The following is a 17,392-nucleotide window of genomic DNA, read 5'->3' on the forward strand; positions in this document are numbered from 1 at the left end:
TACACTAAACTACAATAAATTAATTACAGTAAATATGAAATTACAGCCATTGGACAACTGCATGAAAAGGAGTACATTATAAGAATTGAAATATGTTTTGTTTTGTTTTTTTTTTAAATATCTGTATATTAGTATTTAGATAGCTAGTGGGGGACCACAGGTTCAGGGTGTCTGCAGTGGCTGAATGTGCGCATTGAGCCGTGAGTGGCTTCCACGGCTGGAAACAAACAGAGAGGTAAATCATATTTTATGATCATAGGGATGGAAAACAAACATCATACTGTATATCGTAGGTTTACCTTTAAATGTGCTTTCTTACAATAGAATAATATTGGCAGGTGAGTTGCTCTCAAGATTGGAGAAGATGTAGAATTAAAAATACATGACTTTGCTGTCTATCTTAATCTTTAATAATCTACAAATTTTTATTTTTGGTTATAGTATTTTATGGCAATGCTCAATCATATGTTATGTTATTTTTAATTGCTGCAGACTAATTTTGATTCATTTCTACAGGCCAATCTAATCATCCTGACTACCATCCATCGTTTTCCAATATTTCTCATTTACAGAGAAGCCGCATATCCGCATCCTCTCCTCTCTCCTCTCTCATTCTGTTTCCTTGTGTCCCCATTTTCTTCCACAGACTACGTTCCTCCATTATTTTTTGTGCAAAAAACAAATAAATAAACAAGTAATGTCCTTTATGTGGGCACATACAATACATCACTTTAGTGTGTCACTTCTATCCTAGACTGATGCTAGTCACTACCAATTATATTTTCTGCAATATACATTTTACATCATAAGTACTTCTGTGCAATTTTCTTTCAATCATACTGTAATGCAAGCGTGCCATTTGGTTTAATTACTCTCTGAAATATGTAAATATACCCTGGTCATGAAACTGGAGTATATACAATTCTATTAATATGTTCTTTGTACAATCAAAACTGAGTCTCTATCTCTGTGATTGTACTCTAGCAAACAGAAACATCGGGGTGTCTTCAGTAGGTCTGTCTACCATTTAATCCTCCGTGTCTTCATCCTTAAGCCCAGATCTGGAAATAAAGAAACAGCAGCCATAACAAGATATCACAAGAAAGGTCATTTCAGACTGAAAAGTTGTCGGACCAGACTATAACAACAGACATCTCATACCCGAAGAGTGTGGTCCCAGGAACCTGTGCAGAAGGCGGTCCCATCTGGTGAAACTCGCAGCGTACTGACACGGTTCTCATGTCCAAAAAGAATAGACACCCGTGTCCCTTTGAGAACATCCCAAACATTTATGGTGTAGTCGTTGTAGCCGCCAAACAGTAGCCGGCCTGCGAAACACACACACACACACACACACACACACACACAAACGCACACACACACACACACACACACACACACACACACACACACACACACACACACACACACACACACACACACACACACACACACACACACACAAATGGTTTTAACAGTATGTAAAGCAATATCTTTAACCTAAGGGGGGAACTGAATTGCTATGAACTTGCAGTTAATTCAATTTAATTGTGTTTGAGTCATTTTGAAGCAGAAATGTGTATGAATCTTACCACTGAGAGAGAAATCAACACTGGAGACCCCAAATATGATGCTCTCTTTGGAATAAATAGCCACTTCTCTGTCTGCCCTTAAGTCATACAAGCGGCACTGTAACAAAGGTCAGTGTTTGAATCTTCAGCAGCGTTTTAGATGCGTTGATTTACAAGAGCCCTTTGTAAAGTCAATAACAGGAGCCTCTCCTATGCCAGTTTAAAGGAATAGTTTTTTACAATTTGGGAAATACGGTTATTTGCTTTCTTTCTGTGAATTTTCATGCTTCGGTTTTTAAGCGGATGAAACGAGTGACATGTAGCGTGTTAATAAGTGAATTTCAGAGGTGCATTTTGTTACATTCAGACAGAGCCAGGCTAGATGTTTCCCCCTGTTTACAGTCTTATTGCTAAGCTAAGCTAACCGGCTGTTCGCGGCAGCTTCATAATTACCATACAGACAAGGCAGTGGCACTGATTTTCTCATCTAACTCTCGACAGGAAAATGAACAAGCATATTTCCCAAAATGTCAAATTATTCCTTTAATATCAAACCCGTAAATAATATCCGAATACGTACTGTAGCATCATCTGAGCCAGATGCAAATGCATCTCCACTGGGATAGTATCTATTAAAAAGAAACAGACAGCCACAGTTAGGAACAAATTAGTCTCTTAAAGCCCCTGTGTATAGGATATACATAGATTATATCTGACTTTTAGTGAATCCCAGTGGTAGTATGAAAAGACACTGGGGCCTAGAATGAATGGGCTAAAATCAAGTTTTTGCCAGGATTGTCTCATTTTTCTACAAAAAAAAACATAGGTCATCAGAATAAATTGAGAGATGCTACAACCACATAAAAAATTCTACACATATGGCTTTAAAATATCTGTATTTTCCTCACTGTATGATAAATAGAAGAATATGCTTATCTCTACACTTATAACAGAAGTCAAAGTTGACAGAGCCATTTCAAGGCAGTCACTTACCGCACACTATTTATGTCTGATTCATGAGTTTCAAAGGATTGAATACACTGCCCTGAACGCATGTCCCACACATTGGCCTTCTTATCACAACCCTGTGATAATAGAAAATCATGTAGAACATGAAGAAATACTTTAAATAATTCAGTTGCGTTGAATAAGTGATAAGGAGTAAGGAAAACTGAGGAATAAGTGTCCTCACCCCCGAAACAAATGTGTTTCCGGTCTCGGAGGGGGCCAGGTCCAGGCAGAGGACGTCTGCTGCGTGTCCATGGAAACTCTGCAACAGCTGCCCACTCTCAACATCCCACAATGCACATGTGCCGTCCCCGCTGGATGTCAGGATCTTTAACACAAGCAGACGATGAGGAGGAAGAATAACGGCTGTTCTTGAGTTCAGTAGGAGCCAGTGTGAGCTTACACAAGGCTATAAACGGGTTGTCTTTGCTGTGTGAAACATCATGTGACCAGGACACCAAACCACGAGCAACTGGCTGCTGTGAATTATTAACAAAGTGGCGAAGCTCCTTTCACCCGAATATGGAAGGCAGTGATTTCTGACTAATAATGAGAGGAGAAGCAGTCGTGCAGGAACCTAAACTGTTGTTAAAACAGAAGCTTAACACGAAATGAGCAACTACAATTTTTTTGGTAGAAATATATTTGACCTTCTTTCGTTTTGTGTAATTATTTATCTGTTTATTGTGAAATGGGGATAGTCTCACCTGCATATCCGAGTTGGTGAAGCTGCAGGCGGACAGGTAGTTTGTGTGCATGGCCACTGACTTCTTCTTCGCGGCCAAGTTTTCATTCTTGTCCAGGGACAGAGGATACACAGAGCATTTGTTGTCCAGGCCACTGTGACAGAGAAAAACCCCAGTTTACCAAAAAACCCCCCCAGATAACCAGATAGGCAATACACAGCAGTTGGGTCATCACTGGTGGTAAGATACTCACCCACAGGCTACAGCACACCCAGAGGGGGCGTAGGCGCAGGCCATCACCCAGGTGCAAGGCATTGTCACAGCATGCTCCTAATACACATCAAAAGACAAGGCTGCATGAACCCCACCGCGACATGGAGATGACTCAAATTCATTAGGCATAATCAGAGCAGAGCGGCCAGTTTAAGGCTGTTCCTCAGCTCTTTATATTAGCAATTTCGGGTAGCGCCTCCCATCCCTCCCTTTTCCACACGACATTAGGTAATGTGAAATTCTCACTTATAAGCTTATTAGAAGAATCTATTGCAGCCCTTTATAAATTACACAAAAAATGACAAATCCCTTTTTTATGAACATATGATATTGATAACTCCTATTTTATAATCTACACACATATATTTTGGCTTTCAATGTGTCTAATTTCTGCTGTGTCTTCTCATGGTTTGGATTAGTTATTACACTAACATGAACATTACATTTTACTCCACATACATGTACTTGTTGGCATTGTTAAGGTTACGACTTGGACTTAAGATAAATCTTTAAGGTCACAAACTGATTGTGTAAAAAAAAAAAGAAAAAGAAAAAATTCTGTTAAACAAAATTTGATCTTGATGATCTTCATTTTGTAATAAAATACCAGTACACTGAAAAAAAGCAGTTACCTTGTTGGTGGTGAAAGCATCCCATACAATCACTTTTCCATCCTGCAAAGAGATTAGAACAAGTACAATGTAAAACCCACATACCAACGATTATATTCAATCGCAGACTGACTCTGCAGTCAGTCAGTCAAGGTGGAAAATCGGCTCTAAAAGCATAAAACTCAGCTGAGTCTGTGACCTGTGAGGAGCTGACGATCCTCCTCTTGTCCTTACACCAGTCCATACACAGAACTTTGTTGCCATGTCCCTTCAGAGTTCTTCGGGTCTTCATGACAAACTGACCCAGCCCCTCCACCTTCTCTGCCACTTGATGCACTGTACACACACACACACACACACACACACACACACACACACACACACACACACATAATGTACATTACAGTCAAGCTTCTAACCCTCGATTAATACTGCTGGCAGCAATAAGGATTAAAGTACAGTAGGCCTATGCTAAATGGAGGGATATATTGAATTAATCTTTGTTTAATCTGTCTTGCCCTCAAACGGCTCTTATGAGCATCTCATCAGACAGGCATCAGAAACAAAAGAGCCTGTTTCTAGTTATTCACATTTTTACTCAACATCTTTACTGTTGCTATATTCCTGAGACGTGGTTGGACAAAGCCACTACACAGAGGAGATGTGGCTGGACGCACTGGACTGTAAAATGTCACATCTGGGGTAACGTCAGGCCAATCAGATCGATAATCACTTCCGACAAATTCGCATCCCTGTGAAATCGGTTGATATTTGACCCTCTCGTTAAAAAAATACGGGAGGCTATTTCGGTACATTTGGTGCCACTCGTCCCGCCACGGTGTAAACGCAGGGGGCGAAGCGAGGCCCCTCCATTTTCAGCACTCACGCTCGACGTCGTGCAGCTTCGCTCTTTCCTCCTCCAGCTTCGACTTCAGCGTCTCCGACTCCGTTTTGAGGTGGGCCAGGGTCTCGTTCAGCGGTACCTCCTGTGTCGCCATTTCAGGGACCAGGGGGGATCTCATATATTTCCTTTGTGCGGGCGGCGATCGGCGGCGGAACGGCTCGAAGCGGGGCTAACAGCTGATGCCGCTGTCATGACGTCAGAGGGGGGGGGGGGGGAGATGCTCCGCCAGCCTCCAGGAGGGAGGAGGGTCCCGTATCCTGGTGATGCTGCCGCCGCACCACACGGGCTGCATCCTCAGCAGCCTCATGGCTCCGCGGCGAAACATAATGCATCGCATTTGCACACTGTCCCTCCGACTGTCCTGTCAAGATGTAGCCGACAGATACGGCACCTGGCACTCCGGCATGTAAAACGGTTTATTTTCGGTGGATCCTGTCAATTAGCAAGCACGTTGTTTTTTTTTTTTTTCACGTTAAATATCTGCTACAGGAAATATATTATACATTATTTATCCAGTCCTCTGTTGTGAGAGAGCTTTATTGATTACACTTTCACATTTTACCAGGGCCGTAGATACACATGAGGGCAGTGAGGTCGTGTCCCCATTCAAGGGTTTTTAGCAACCTGGTGAATATTTTACATTATACACTTGAAAAAAATACATATAGTGGGCATTTCATTGTCTCATCGCAGCATTTTTTAGACTCAAAATATATATAGATTTGACTACTTTTCAGGCAACAAATTAAAAAACATAAATGATTCACCGTTCCCCCACCTGAGTTTTATTCACAGCAGTGTAAAAAAGGCTTGATGTTGGGTAATAAAATTTAGGGCTGCAACGATTGTTTCCATGATGGATTTAACGGCCCATTATTTTCTTGATTAATCCATTAATTGCTTCGTGAAAAAAATGGCGAAAAATGGACCCTCCAGTCCAAACTGGTGTCCTCCGTCAAATGTCTTGTTTTGTCTGACCAATACCAGGACCCCAAAGACCCAAAGACATTCAATTTACTACCATGTCAAACAGAGAAAATGACTGAAACAATCAATCAGTTATCAAAAATAATTGCCAGTAAATTTTCGTTTGATCACCTGGTTAATCGACTATTCCTTGCAGCTCTAATAAAACTGACAAAAATATTTGAAAGAATAAGCTGTGAAAACAATTTTTTCCGACAGAGGAGAGGGGGTGCTCTGGGGAGACATGACCTCAGTCTATCTTTCTTAAATCCCAGCTATGGTGCTACATTTTAAATATGTGGTGTACATAGTTCATTAAAAGTTAAAAGTTTATTACATATTTATATAAACAGTAACATGCAGCCACAGGCAACTAGACTATGAATCAGTCATGTGGAGTGAAAGGTGAAAGGGTGGCTGTGTCAGATCCTGGTCAGAAAGCCCAGATGAAGACTGCTCGGGACCTGCAGCAGCTCCAGAGCCTGCGAGGACGGGCAGAAAGGAAACGTGACCTGGAAACGATAATCTGTGTCCAGCATCAGATGTGTGAACCCTTCACGATCTTGTAGTAACGACTGCAAACAAGAGCAGGGCATGTTTTTTGACGTGTAAGTAAGGCTCATTGCATTAAAATTTGAAAATGAACACAGCAGAACTCACCTGAACTTGGCGGACAAATGATGATTTCACCCTTTTCTCAAAATCATCAATGGGTGTATATGAATTCAAAATCTTGACAATCTGCAGGTGCAAAGAGTTTTGTTTTACTTTACTGTGATGCTGGAGTTTTGAATAAACGATATCTCACTGAATAAAGTACCTGAACAGGGTTGAGTTCGGTGCATTTTTCAGCGATCTCCTTGGCGTCATCGTCTGTGGACTTGCTGACTTGCAGTAGCCAGGCAGCCTGAGACAACGGCCTCAAAGTATCCATAGCATTAGAGCTCTGAAGTTCCTTCTCCTTCAGCCACTCCTCCAAGTAACTGATGTTACACCTAAATGAGCAGAGACGCTATGAAACTGAACTTTATTCCGTCTTTTATTCAAATGCCACAAAAGCAAACACACACACACCTGATTTGCATTCCCTTCCTGCAGGAACACATATCTTTGCGGAGCATGATGTTGTTGAGGGTGGTCGCACCCACTAGGAAGAACAGCTGTTTGACAGCCTGTCTGATGAGGCCCTGCTCCATACCATGCTGGGTCATGGTGGAGTGGAAGACGCTGAGCTGCTGAATGACGGAGGAGATGGTGTAGGTCTCGGAGTCCTCGTAGGCGCTGTTGGAGCGCTTCCTGAAGCCCGTCGGCTTCATGCTAGAAATCCCCTGTAAACTCTCGTGCTCCAACACACCGGGTACTGTGGGTCAAGGCATTAAAGAAGCACATTTTAAGATGCTTATAAAGGTTAACTACTTTCTAAATCTGCATGTGACAGTGTCGGACTGTGCAAAATACCAATGGCAGGAGTGAGGGTCTTTTCCATGATGGTGATGAACTGATGGTAGATGTGTATGGCCAGGTCGCTGAGAATCTGTCTGTGTTCTGACAAATCAAAATTCTGCAAGCAGTTCTTTTTCTGACGGGGAGTAGTTTGTTTCATGAACTCCTTCAGTGAACAGGCAGAAAAACAACGGCATGTCAAAATATGCCTGCCGCTGTATATGACCGGCAAAAAGCATAACAGCGCAACCGAGTGAAAGACAGGAAATCCATACCTCCTCCCCGCTGTACTGCTTCAGACAGTTGAGCAGCTGATACACGTTTGAGAGCCAGAAGGAGAGCAACTCGAAGTCTTTGTGGTGACTCTGAAACACAAACATGGCAGTTGTGTTTTGTTTTCAGTTATTTTCAGCAACTCAATTATATATTTATTCGAATTCTTTAGAGATGTGACATTTTATTTTATTTATGCAAATTGTAAATCTTACTTTTCTTCCTGCCTTTTATCCTTCTTAGATGAAAAATATCTCAAAATCTAATTACAAGAGAAAACTACACTGCTGCCAAATCACTACACAATCTCAGATGTGCTCATGAATAATAGCTTTTTTATAAAATTAATCTTCATTTAGCAGATCTACAGTGCAGATAAAGGGAAATCGACTTCTAATCAACCTCACCGTGATGACCTTTTTGACAGCACTGATGATTGCATTCATAAGTGACTTGAGTTTGGCTTCATCGTTCAGGTAGTCGGCATGGCGGACACACATGAAGAGGATGTACGCTGGCAGACCCGGGATCATGTTGACCACCACACCCTTGGGCTTCAGGTCTGTGGGCAGATTGTGACATGTTTGAGGGAGGATATGCACTCAATAATTCTTTCATTTATCATTATGTATGTCTGGTTATTCCATCTCAAACCCACCGAGGATCCAGCCTACGCCAGCACTGGGAGAAAGGCAGACAAACTCACGAGATGAATGTGAGCATTTTATAGAAATAGTACAGAGGAAGAATACCCAGAATGATGTTTTCAATGAGCCGGGGTTCGTCCTCTCTCTTGTACTCCAACATGCCGAGGTAATCTTTAGGAATAGCAGGCGCAGACGTTTGCTTGGCTGTGTGAGAAACAACGAAGTCATTAAGCTGGAGAAGTTAGATTTATTTGATAATTCTCACCTACCAGCCGCAACGCTACCTTTCTGTGATGTCTCAAGGCTCTTTATTTGATTCTGGAATTTCTTTATTAATCTGTCTTTCTGGTCGAGCTGCTCTTCAAAGTCCTGGAAGAAAAACGTAAAAAAAAAAGTAGTTACTGTCTCTCTCAAAGATCAATCATGCGTTCACACACTTGTACTGGTAACCCTTAACCTTTAACATCTACACATACCATGTTCTCAGCAGCTAACCGTGAAGTCTCCTGTCTCAGTTTGCTCTTGGCCTCGCTCTCCATCAGCAGCTGTCTCTTCAAGTGATCATGCTCCTCTATCAGCTCCTCCACTTGGCCTTGAAGCTCCCCCTTCACCTCCTCCAGCTCTTCAGCTTTCTCCTCAAAGTGCCTAAAAAGCAGCAAAAATCACGTGGACTCAGAAAGGACGGGTCCCATCTTTAATCAAGAAACAGACTCCAATCTGAGTAATTACCTGCGTAGTGAGCTCTCTTCCTTGATCTTCTTTTGAAGAGTGTTGGTGATCTCCTCAGTTTTTTCTTTCAGATGACACGGAATAAAATAAACAAAAGAACAAGTAAAATACTATTTTGAAAAAATGCCTCGGAATTCTTGGACAAAAAAAAAAACTCTGATCTACCTGCTAACTCTCTGTTCTGCTCCTCTACGTGGACTTCCAATTCTTGTTTTTGTCTCTGCAGCTCTGAAACCTGCAGTTTCAGCTCTGGTATAACCTGTGGATAACATCAAATAAGGGAAAGAACAATCACTGTATGTACTGCACCTCATTGATCCTCGTAAGAAATTCAATATGGAATCAATCAATCAATCAATCATCAACCAACGCACGGAGTTCTCGCTGCTGAGCCTGGACACTTCGTGGCGAATATTCTCATTGACATTACTTTTCTCCTGGAACAGGTTTTGCAGCTTGCTGTTCTCATTTTGAAGGTGGTCCACTTTCAATTGCAAGCCCTCCAGTTGAGTCTCATAGCTTTCCTTCTGTTCCCTCTGGTGGTTTTCCAGTATTCTGCCATCAAAGGTGGAACTATGTTTAACAGGGTCACGTGTGTGCACGTTTGTCTCTCAAATACAACACTTCATGCATCTGATATTAAGTGGAAGGACTGCTATGGTTGACAGCCCAAATACAGACCTGGTAGCTTTCTGCAGGCCTTCAAAGGCTGCCAGCAAATCTTCAACTTCAGAAATCTTATCAGAGTCATCCAGAGTAAGCCTTCAGAGAAACAATGTGTGAGATTACATTTCTAAATGAGATGTAGAAGAACTGCAGGAGGGAAAGGGAAAACCTAAAATAATTGGTTTACCCTGTAAGAACTTCCTCTTCAACAACACCACCAAGAAGCTGTCTCGTAATCTCATTCATTTTAGCTGCAGAAAAATATCCAGGGATTATCAGCAAATACAATTTTTATTTGTGTATCTAACATGAGGTTGTGTCATATTTTTTAGATAAGGTTCACTAAATATGGAAACGTCTGTGCCTCTTGCTTGTTCAGACTGTTGCTTCATCTTTCGGTCCATGTTATTTCTCTGATTCTGCAGTTGGTTCAGATCTCTGCGTAGCTCAGGAATGACCTTGACGTGCTTGGTGAGCTGGATGACTTGTTCCTGCAGGTCAGAATTCACTTGGCCCCCCTCCTCTATCTTTCTGTGAATACTGAGACTCTCCTCTTTCAATCTCTTGATCTCTTCTTTCAGAGCGTCCACCTCCTTCTCGTGGTCCTGTCTCTGGATGTCAGTGTTGTTCTCTGCAATCCTGCCAAGAAAACTCTCATTGACAATCTGAACAACTGACCACGCAACAATTTGGTTTAGCCGAAAAAAAAAAAAAAAGGAAAAACTTCCTCAGAGCTGTCCTGGAGGTAGATTGCACATTTTCATTACTTACTTTCTAAGCCTAGCTTCATTTTCTTTCTCGTCCAGAAGATTCCTCTTTATTTGATCAAAGCTCTCTGCAAGAGCATAAAACCAGTCATAAATATGGTAAAAATTACTACAAGTAGAAGGGATCTTTACTCCTATTACCTTTCGCCTCTTTGATGGAAGCTTCAAACTTTTTTTCCAAGTTCTGCTTTTCAAGGGTTAGTGCATCTATCTCCTTTTGAAGCTGTGCAATCCTCTACAGCGAGAATAAAAATATGTTTCATAAAGTCTGCTTCATCAGCAACAAAAAGCTGCAGAGACATGAACAACTATGTTAAATATTTGGCATTAACTTTGAAGACTGACCAGCGCAGCCTCTTCTTTCACTTTCTTCTCTCTTGCCTCCAAAAATGCCTTCTGGCTGGTTGATTTTCCCAGCTGTGCCTCCGCACCCTGAAGTCTGTCCACAGTTTGAGAGTGGGTGTTGGCCAAGCTGGTCAGTCTTTCTACCAACCCACGGTTCTCTTTACTCTGTAAGGTTACAGGGGTTCATATATGGTCTGTCTTCTACATCAAAGCCACAGCTAAAACAACTTCGGAAGCATCTTTACCTGCTCTTCAATCTTCTTTCTGAGCTGCTGCACTCTGTACGAAAGCTGGACATTAAGCACCAGCCGACGCATGGTTTGAAATCGCCGTCGAGCCAGCCACGCTCTGGCATACTTCTGGAGAACCAGGGCTTTGTGCTCTTCCATCATCTGACGGGTAAACAAGAGATGGCATGGCATAAATCCCATGTGAGGACATTTTGTATTTTCAGCATACTAAATGACACAAATGATTAATTAATTATCAATTACTGACCTTCTTGTACCGTTTACGGGCCATCCAACCTCGTGTGAAGGCCTGTATGGTGACGGAGGCCAGACGGACTAACTGATAGATCTGTTTAATGCGGTAACCTCTCCAGTGTCTCTGGATCACCACTGCTGCCCAGCCCTGCTTCAGTGTGGCAGCACTCACTGTTTTACTGGAGGTTTACAAAGAAAACAAGTAGGTCTATGTGTCAAGATCCTAGTTGGTACAACAGGGGATGCAGGACAACAACCACGTTACTGAATGCTTCTAACCGAATTGTCCTCTTTCCACGGATGTACTGTTGGAGGACGACGGCTGCCTCTCTCATGCGCAGGTACTTCCTCCGCTGGCTCCACCCACGGACGTGTTTCTGGATGGTTACGCAGGCTCCTCGAAGTCGGTCCAGACGCAGCTTCTCTAGATAAGCTACCTGACCAGCTCGAAAGAAGATCTTTGTCCGACCAAACTTGTACTGGTTTGGGTCCTGGAGATCAAGCCGTGGGGTCAAAGTGATACACAAACATGTAGCGCACAATAATGCTTGACAACGTTGTATTTAAAGGCAGAATTTGAAGAGGCAGCTAACCTGAATCAACCTCTGCAGCACATTCTTGCAGGTCTGTTTCTTATCACTGAGGTCCGCCTCCAGATGTGACATTAGGATACTATATCGGCTGTAAAACTCAATGTATGTCCACCTGCAAAAAATTAAAAAAAAAAAAGCATGTTAGCCATTACAACTCAGTCAGAAAGGTAGGTGAGTATTGTAATTTGGCTAATACGGAATCACTTAGTAGAGAATCACCTGGACGGATAGCTCTGTGCACTGATACGAATAGTTTCAAGGACTCCACAGGCTCGCAGCTGCTGCACTACCCTCCTGGAGTCATATCTTAAAATACGAGCAAACCCTCACTTGTAGCAAAGATACAAACAAATGCAAATGATTCTGTGAATCATTCATTCAATCAGAGTGGATCATGTCAATCACGGCTTCATTAGTACTCACTCAAATGGGATTTTGTCATCGTTTGGCTTAATGCAGCGCACATAGTGGGGAGTGGTAGCGTTCAGTGTTTCCATCAGTAAGGAGAGGGAGCTGTGAAACTACATTTGACCACAGAGAAAGAATAAATGCAAAACAAAAACCCAGCTGTATTGTATACGCACTTGCTATTACAGGATTGGAGCTCCAATAATCTCCTGTGACCAGTGACAGAGTAAATATTCTCACCTTATCTCCCACGGATGTTCTCAGCTGTTTATTGGCTGGTTTCACCCCAGGCCTGGCGGGCCTCACTTTGATGCCTTTACTGGTCACAGTGCTTTCGTCTTCCTCTTGGAAAAATTTGGCCAGAAAAGGAAACTGGTAACAGTTGCAACCAGGACAAATGTGTTAATGAGAACACAATGCTGCATGGAACATCCTTGATAATACAGAAACTCTGATTTGTTTTTGTGACCAAAGTGGTGCATTGTAAGATTAAAAGCCAAAATAAAACAGGGCCTTGGATTACCTTACTGACTCTCATAATGTCCAGCAGTTCCTCATAGAGAGCATCTCTGTTCTTTTCAAGAAAACCTCTGCATTGATACTCCACCTGTTAGGGGAAATAGGCTGACATTGTTTAAAAAAGACATCTGCTAGGAAGCCAAAAGCATTAACTGTTAATAACAGTTATGGTGATTTTTGTGCTCCGTTACGCAGGTAATGGATCCTTATGGGTCATCAGACTCCACCTTGTCTGCAAAGTGTTGTATCACAAAAGCCTCATTTGATAACCTGGGCTTCTCAAACAGAGGATTGGCGTCTAGGTAGTTGTACAGCTTTTGCAGCCAGCTTTGGTCAGTGCCCTGAGGGAACTGTAAAGTACAGGGACACGTGTATAGGAAGGACAGAGATGATTAAAACGCAGTCAAGGGTAAATACAAATACTGAACTGAAAAATGTAACTGTAGAAGTCCAAATCATGTCTGTTCAATCTTACCAAACATTCCTCATCAAGCAAGTCAAGGATCCCCAGCTTTGCTTCAATCAGGTCAATGACTGGCTGGTTGTCATAGAAATCTATCAGCGTCCATGGGATGTCCTCTTTCATGTACTCCTCTTGCTCCAGCTTGAAGACGTGCTGAAAATTAACGACACAGCAGAATAACCCTCTGAGCTGATAAAGAGGTGTGTGCAGTGCCTTGCAATGATTTTGGTTGATGGCGTCGCATACCAAGTTAAACTGCTGTTGAAGCTTTTCATTTGCATAGTTGATGCAAAACTGTTCAAAGCTGTTGATGTCAAATGTTTCGAAGCTGAGGACACAGGACATCAAGTTTTTGTCAACAACGGCGGCAAAAGACACCTGGATATATCAAAAAGCTGAAGAAAAATGTGTCTTGTATCCGCATTACCCATAAATGTCCAGAACCCCTATAAAAGCGTGTTGCTTTCCTGGGACCTGTAGTGCTGTATTTATCCTGTTAATAATACAGTCAAAAAGGTGGGCGTAGACCTGCTTGGCCAGGGCATCTCGGGCATTCACTGCCCGCTCCCTGGGCACCGGCTTCACCACAGTCTCAGCCACCAGAACGATCCTCCGATGGCACAGCCAGCGCACCAACCCCTCTGCGCTCACACCCAGCAACTCACAGAAGACTGCCAGGTGTGGGTCACTGGGCTGGAAGATACAAAAATTAGGTTTTGTATTTAACCTGGTTAATGTTTGAAGTTCTGACCTTGCCCGCAAAAAAAAAGCATTTTTAGGCTTGGGGAGTAATGACTTACAGGCACTGATGATTTGTCCTCTCCTGAGTTTCTGATCTCCACATTCCCCAAATGCAGAATGGCGGCCAAAACTTTGAACACATCTGACTGAAAGTCCCCCTTCAACCCTGGAGATGCAGAGAGAGGAGCGTAATGGCTAACATAAAAGTCACATTAAAAGCAAGTTACAGCCCGAAAGCTGAGGCACTTGTTACCCAGCAGTGAGAAGGTCCGTTGAGTCTCTTCCATGTCTTTCTTGTCATCTACACCTTCAATAGTGATGTCACCACCCATGCAGGTATACCGGAAGTTATCCGCACTCACTGCAGGTAAAGGGAATAACAATAAATACAATAAAAATAATCCCTCAATAAATGCATGTACAACTGTGAGACTTAGACATCTGTTCTAAGTGAATCAGATTAAACACAACAGCAATAAAGCAGTAAAAGCTCCATCTCACATATGCCGTATAAACCCTGCGTACTGACACTCACACAGTCTTAGGTTCTTGAAGTCTGGCAGGTGAGCACAGGAACACATCTGGTAGAAAATGTGATAATTCCGCTCGTTGTCCGCCTGAATAAAACAGAAAATCATCATTATGGATCATACATAAGAAAAGTAACACTTGGCAACAACCTCATCTCATACTCTACCTGAAAAACTACTCTGGATTTTTCTAAGAGGTAGGTCCTCATGTTCGCTCCGATGATCCGGTACCTCCTGTCAAAGCTGATCTCTGTGTACTTCCCGAATCGGCTGCTGTTGTCATTCCTGTTGGTCTTTGCATTTCCTATCGCCTGAGACAAAACCAAGCCCTTTAGATCTCATTTCCGATCATCAGAGAGATATTAGTTAACTTAATTAAACAGTGGGTTCATAAAAAAAATGGAAGCCTGGGGGTCTAGCGTTGCCTCGTGAGCTGGGCTCCTGGTCCAGTGAACCCATACCTCTGTTATTGGATTGGATGCCAGGACTTTGTCTTCAACTCGAGTCTTGCTGCCAGATTTGCTTACAACAGCAAAGTACCTCATAGCATATCGAGCAGACACTGTTTTACCGGCTCCAGATTCACCGCTGACGATAATAGACTGGTTGTTGTGGTTTCTGAGAAAGAAAAAGGTGCAATGCACTGTTAAAAATACACTTTATATTCTACTTTATGTGACTATATGGTTTTATTTACCTGGCCATCTGTTTGTAGGCCTCTTCTGCCACTGCGAATATATGAGGGTCCATGTCTCCCATGTTCTGGCCTGAGTAGGCATGAATGATTGCATCTCCATAGATAGGGAGCTGTTTGTAAGGATTTACAGCCACCAGTATAATACCTGAAAATGAGGAAACAACACATGTTGGGCCAAAAGCACTGCTGGCAGCCTACACCTCAGTGCTGGGATATAGTTTAGTAGTTAAAAACGGTTTGCGGCTGTACCACAGTAGGTATAGATGATTCTGGACTCCACAAAGCGCACTTTAAGATTGTGCAGAACGGCAGGTTCGTGGAGGTAGCTGAGAGCAGTGAGGTCATTCTCCCCAACCAAGATGTCTGGGTTGCGAAGAGGAGGGAGCTGTGGTTTGGATGGGTCAACAGGGTAGTGGTGCTCCTTTCACAGCGACAAGTTATGTAAAAGAGTCATGTCAGCTATTTTTACTCAACCATCATAAACCCACTACAGTTGCATGTGATGGCTTTGCTAGTCACATTTCACTTACTGTGCCGTCTTCAAGAAGCAATTCAAGAACACTATCTCCAAAACGAAAATCTCTCTTAATCTCGGCTGATTTCCACACATGTTCTGCATCTGGAATCCACACTCTGTTGTACTGAGGGAGAAGATTTCAGGGGTAACAGCTTAATAAACAATCAATACTTTCTGAAGAATTGATTAAAACAGTATTTAACACTATAAATGTAAGGAATCGCCTATGTAAACATTAACTAAATAAACTATGAGGACCTTATTTGCCAAGTTAAAATGGTTTGTATCCTAATCTATGTCACAAAATTATAAAGATTTACATTTAAGAAGTGTAATAAAAGTAAAAAGTTGAGCATTTAGACTTGAAATTCCTTTGGGCACAGCCTCCTCTACATCCCAGCAACTTGCCTAGACACTGACAAAGTTTCCATATGTCTCAGTAAGTATGGAAACATTATCCCCACTGCAATAAAGGCAGGGAGCCCTTCTCTTACCTCGGTGTACAGTTCCAACAGAGCCATGTTCATGCATTACTACTGTAACCTGTCCTTTCGCTGTATTTATTCAACACCTGTTGTATCACTGTATTATTCAGGTTACCGACGAATTTCCTCCCGGCCCCTCACAACTATGCCAGAATCACCAGTCAAGTTACAAAACATTCACAATCCCCTTTCCGGCCGTAATTTTCAAAATAATACTCACTGAATTAATTCAAAATCTATCTTTGAAAAACACTTATTCTTTTAATCTTCACTACATATAATGCTCCTTAAATCTTATTAGGTTCGTGTGTTTGCCCATTATTTCATCCATATCTCCAGTTAGCTTGTGCTTCGAATTTATTTACTTTAACTTGATTGATGTTTGCTGGTCTAACTAATGCCCCTCTTACTTGACTCTGAGGCTTCACCTATATTGAGATACAGATCATTATTTATTGTTACCATTATTAACACTGATCAGCACGGCATGGGGAACCCAGATAAATTTTTGGGCATCTAAAAAGGGGGTCTCGCAAATAAGACAAAGGAGATGAAATAGGAACATTTATATTTCTGCTATACGCCTGTGATGTGGGGTCAAGTAGACAATGCTTCTTGTTAAGGGGTCACATGCCAAAAGGTTGGTAAACAGAACTGTGAAAGGTCTCTATATCTAAAAGTGACGAACCTGAAGCTTTTATTCTGAAAGCCCCATCACTCATATTGCAGGCTTGTCTCGTTGGCTTCCTGGATGGCCTGTCGCTCACCTGCTGCGGACTTCTGACTGGGTGTCTCCGCCCTCCCGTCTTGTGACATCGGCCCGACGGAGTGGGTGTGGTCGTTTGATCAAGGATACTGACAACAAAAGAAACCGGATGCAGATCTCAGCCAGCTCACCATGTGTGAACGCATTTCAGCCACTGCCTTACCACCTCTCACCAACTTGACCCACGCGATCGGTGGACTTGCAAAACTGAAAAGTTTTGGAGAAAGGGCTTTTTACGAGGAAGCACATTAACACATGTGTGCACACCTGAGAGGCTAAGACATGAGGTTAATCATTAA

General features: G+C 42.4%; 2 protein-coding genes across 2 annotated transcripts; both read right to left on the reverse strand.

Annotated features, from left to right (window-relative positions):
- Nucleotides 1–959: 959 nt before the first annotated feature.
- Nucleotides 960–5,171, reverse strand: gnb5a (guanine nucleotide binding protein (G protein), beta 5a). Its single transcript, XM_040133776.1, has 11 exons — nt 5,036–5,171; nt 4,349–4,485; nt 4,171–4,212; nt 3,519–3,595; nt 3,287–3,419; nt 2,764–2,907; nt 2,565–2,656; nt 2,152–2,200; nt 1,593–1,689; nt 1,162–1,328; nt 960–1,061 (listed from the first exon to the last, which is right to left on the reverse strand). Exons 1-11 carry the CDS (start codon nt 5,169–5,171, stop codon nt 1,050–1,052), a joined length of 1,086 nt encoding a protein of 361 aa, XP_039989710.1. The 3' UTR covers nt 960–1,049.
- Nucleotides 5,172–5,619: 448 nt separating this feature from the next.
- Nucleotides 5,620–16,454, reverse strand: myo5c (myosin VC). Its single transcript, XM_040133663.1, has 40 exons — nt 16,337–16,454; nt 15,856–15,966; nt 15,575–15,746; nt 15,326–15,470; nt 15,090–15,246; nt 14,796–14,939; nt 14,634–14,715; nt 14,352–14,459; nt 14,158–14,264; nt 13,785–14,050; nt 13,604–13,685; nt 13,370–13,510; nt 13,122–13,244; nt 12,899–12,982; nt 12,616–12,747; nt 12,391–12,488; nt 12,187–12,273; nt 11,968–12,079; nt 11,654–11,865; nt 11,388–11,553; nt 11,135–11,281; nt 10,890–11,054; nt 10,686–10,779; nt 10,549–10,612; nt 10,142–10,416; nt 9,965–10,028; nt 9,793–9,873; nt 9,486–9,666; nt 9,277–9,370; nt 9,112–9,175; nt 8,859–9,027; nt 8,667–8,751; nt 8,488–8,586; nt 8,143–8,297; nt 7,738–7,827; nt 7,478–7,628; nt 7,094–7,379; nt 6,840–7,014; nt 6,680–6,760; nt 5,620–6,594 (listed from the first exon to the last, which is right to left on the reverse strand). The coding sequence occupies exons 1-40, from the start codon at nt 16,367–16,369 to the stop codon at nt 6,442–6,444; spliced, it is 5,235 nt and encodes a 1,744-aa protein (XP_039989597.1). The 5' UTR covers nt 16,370–16,454; the 3' UTR covers nt 5,620–6,441.
- Nucleotides 16,455–17,392: the final 938 nt, after the last annotated feature.

Source organism: Xiphias gladius, chromosome 8 (genome assembly GCF_016859285.1).
Source record: "Xiphias gladius isolate SHS-SW01 ecotype Sanya breed wild chromosome 8, ASM1685928v1, whole genome shotgun sequence".
NCBI classification, from domain to species: Eukaryota; Metazoa; Chordata; class Actinopteri; order Istiophoriformes; family Xiphiidae; genus Xiphias; species Xiphias gladius.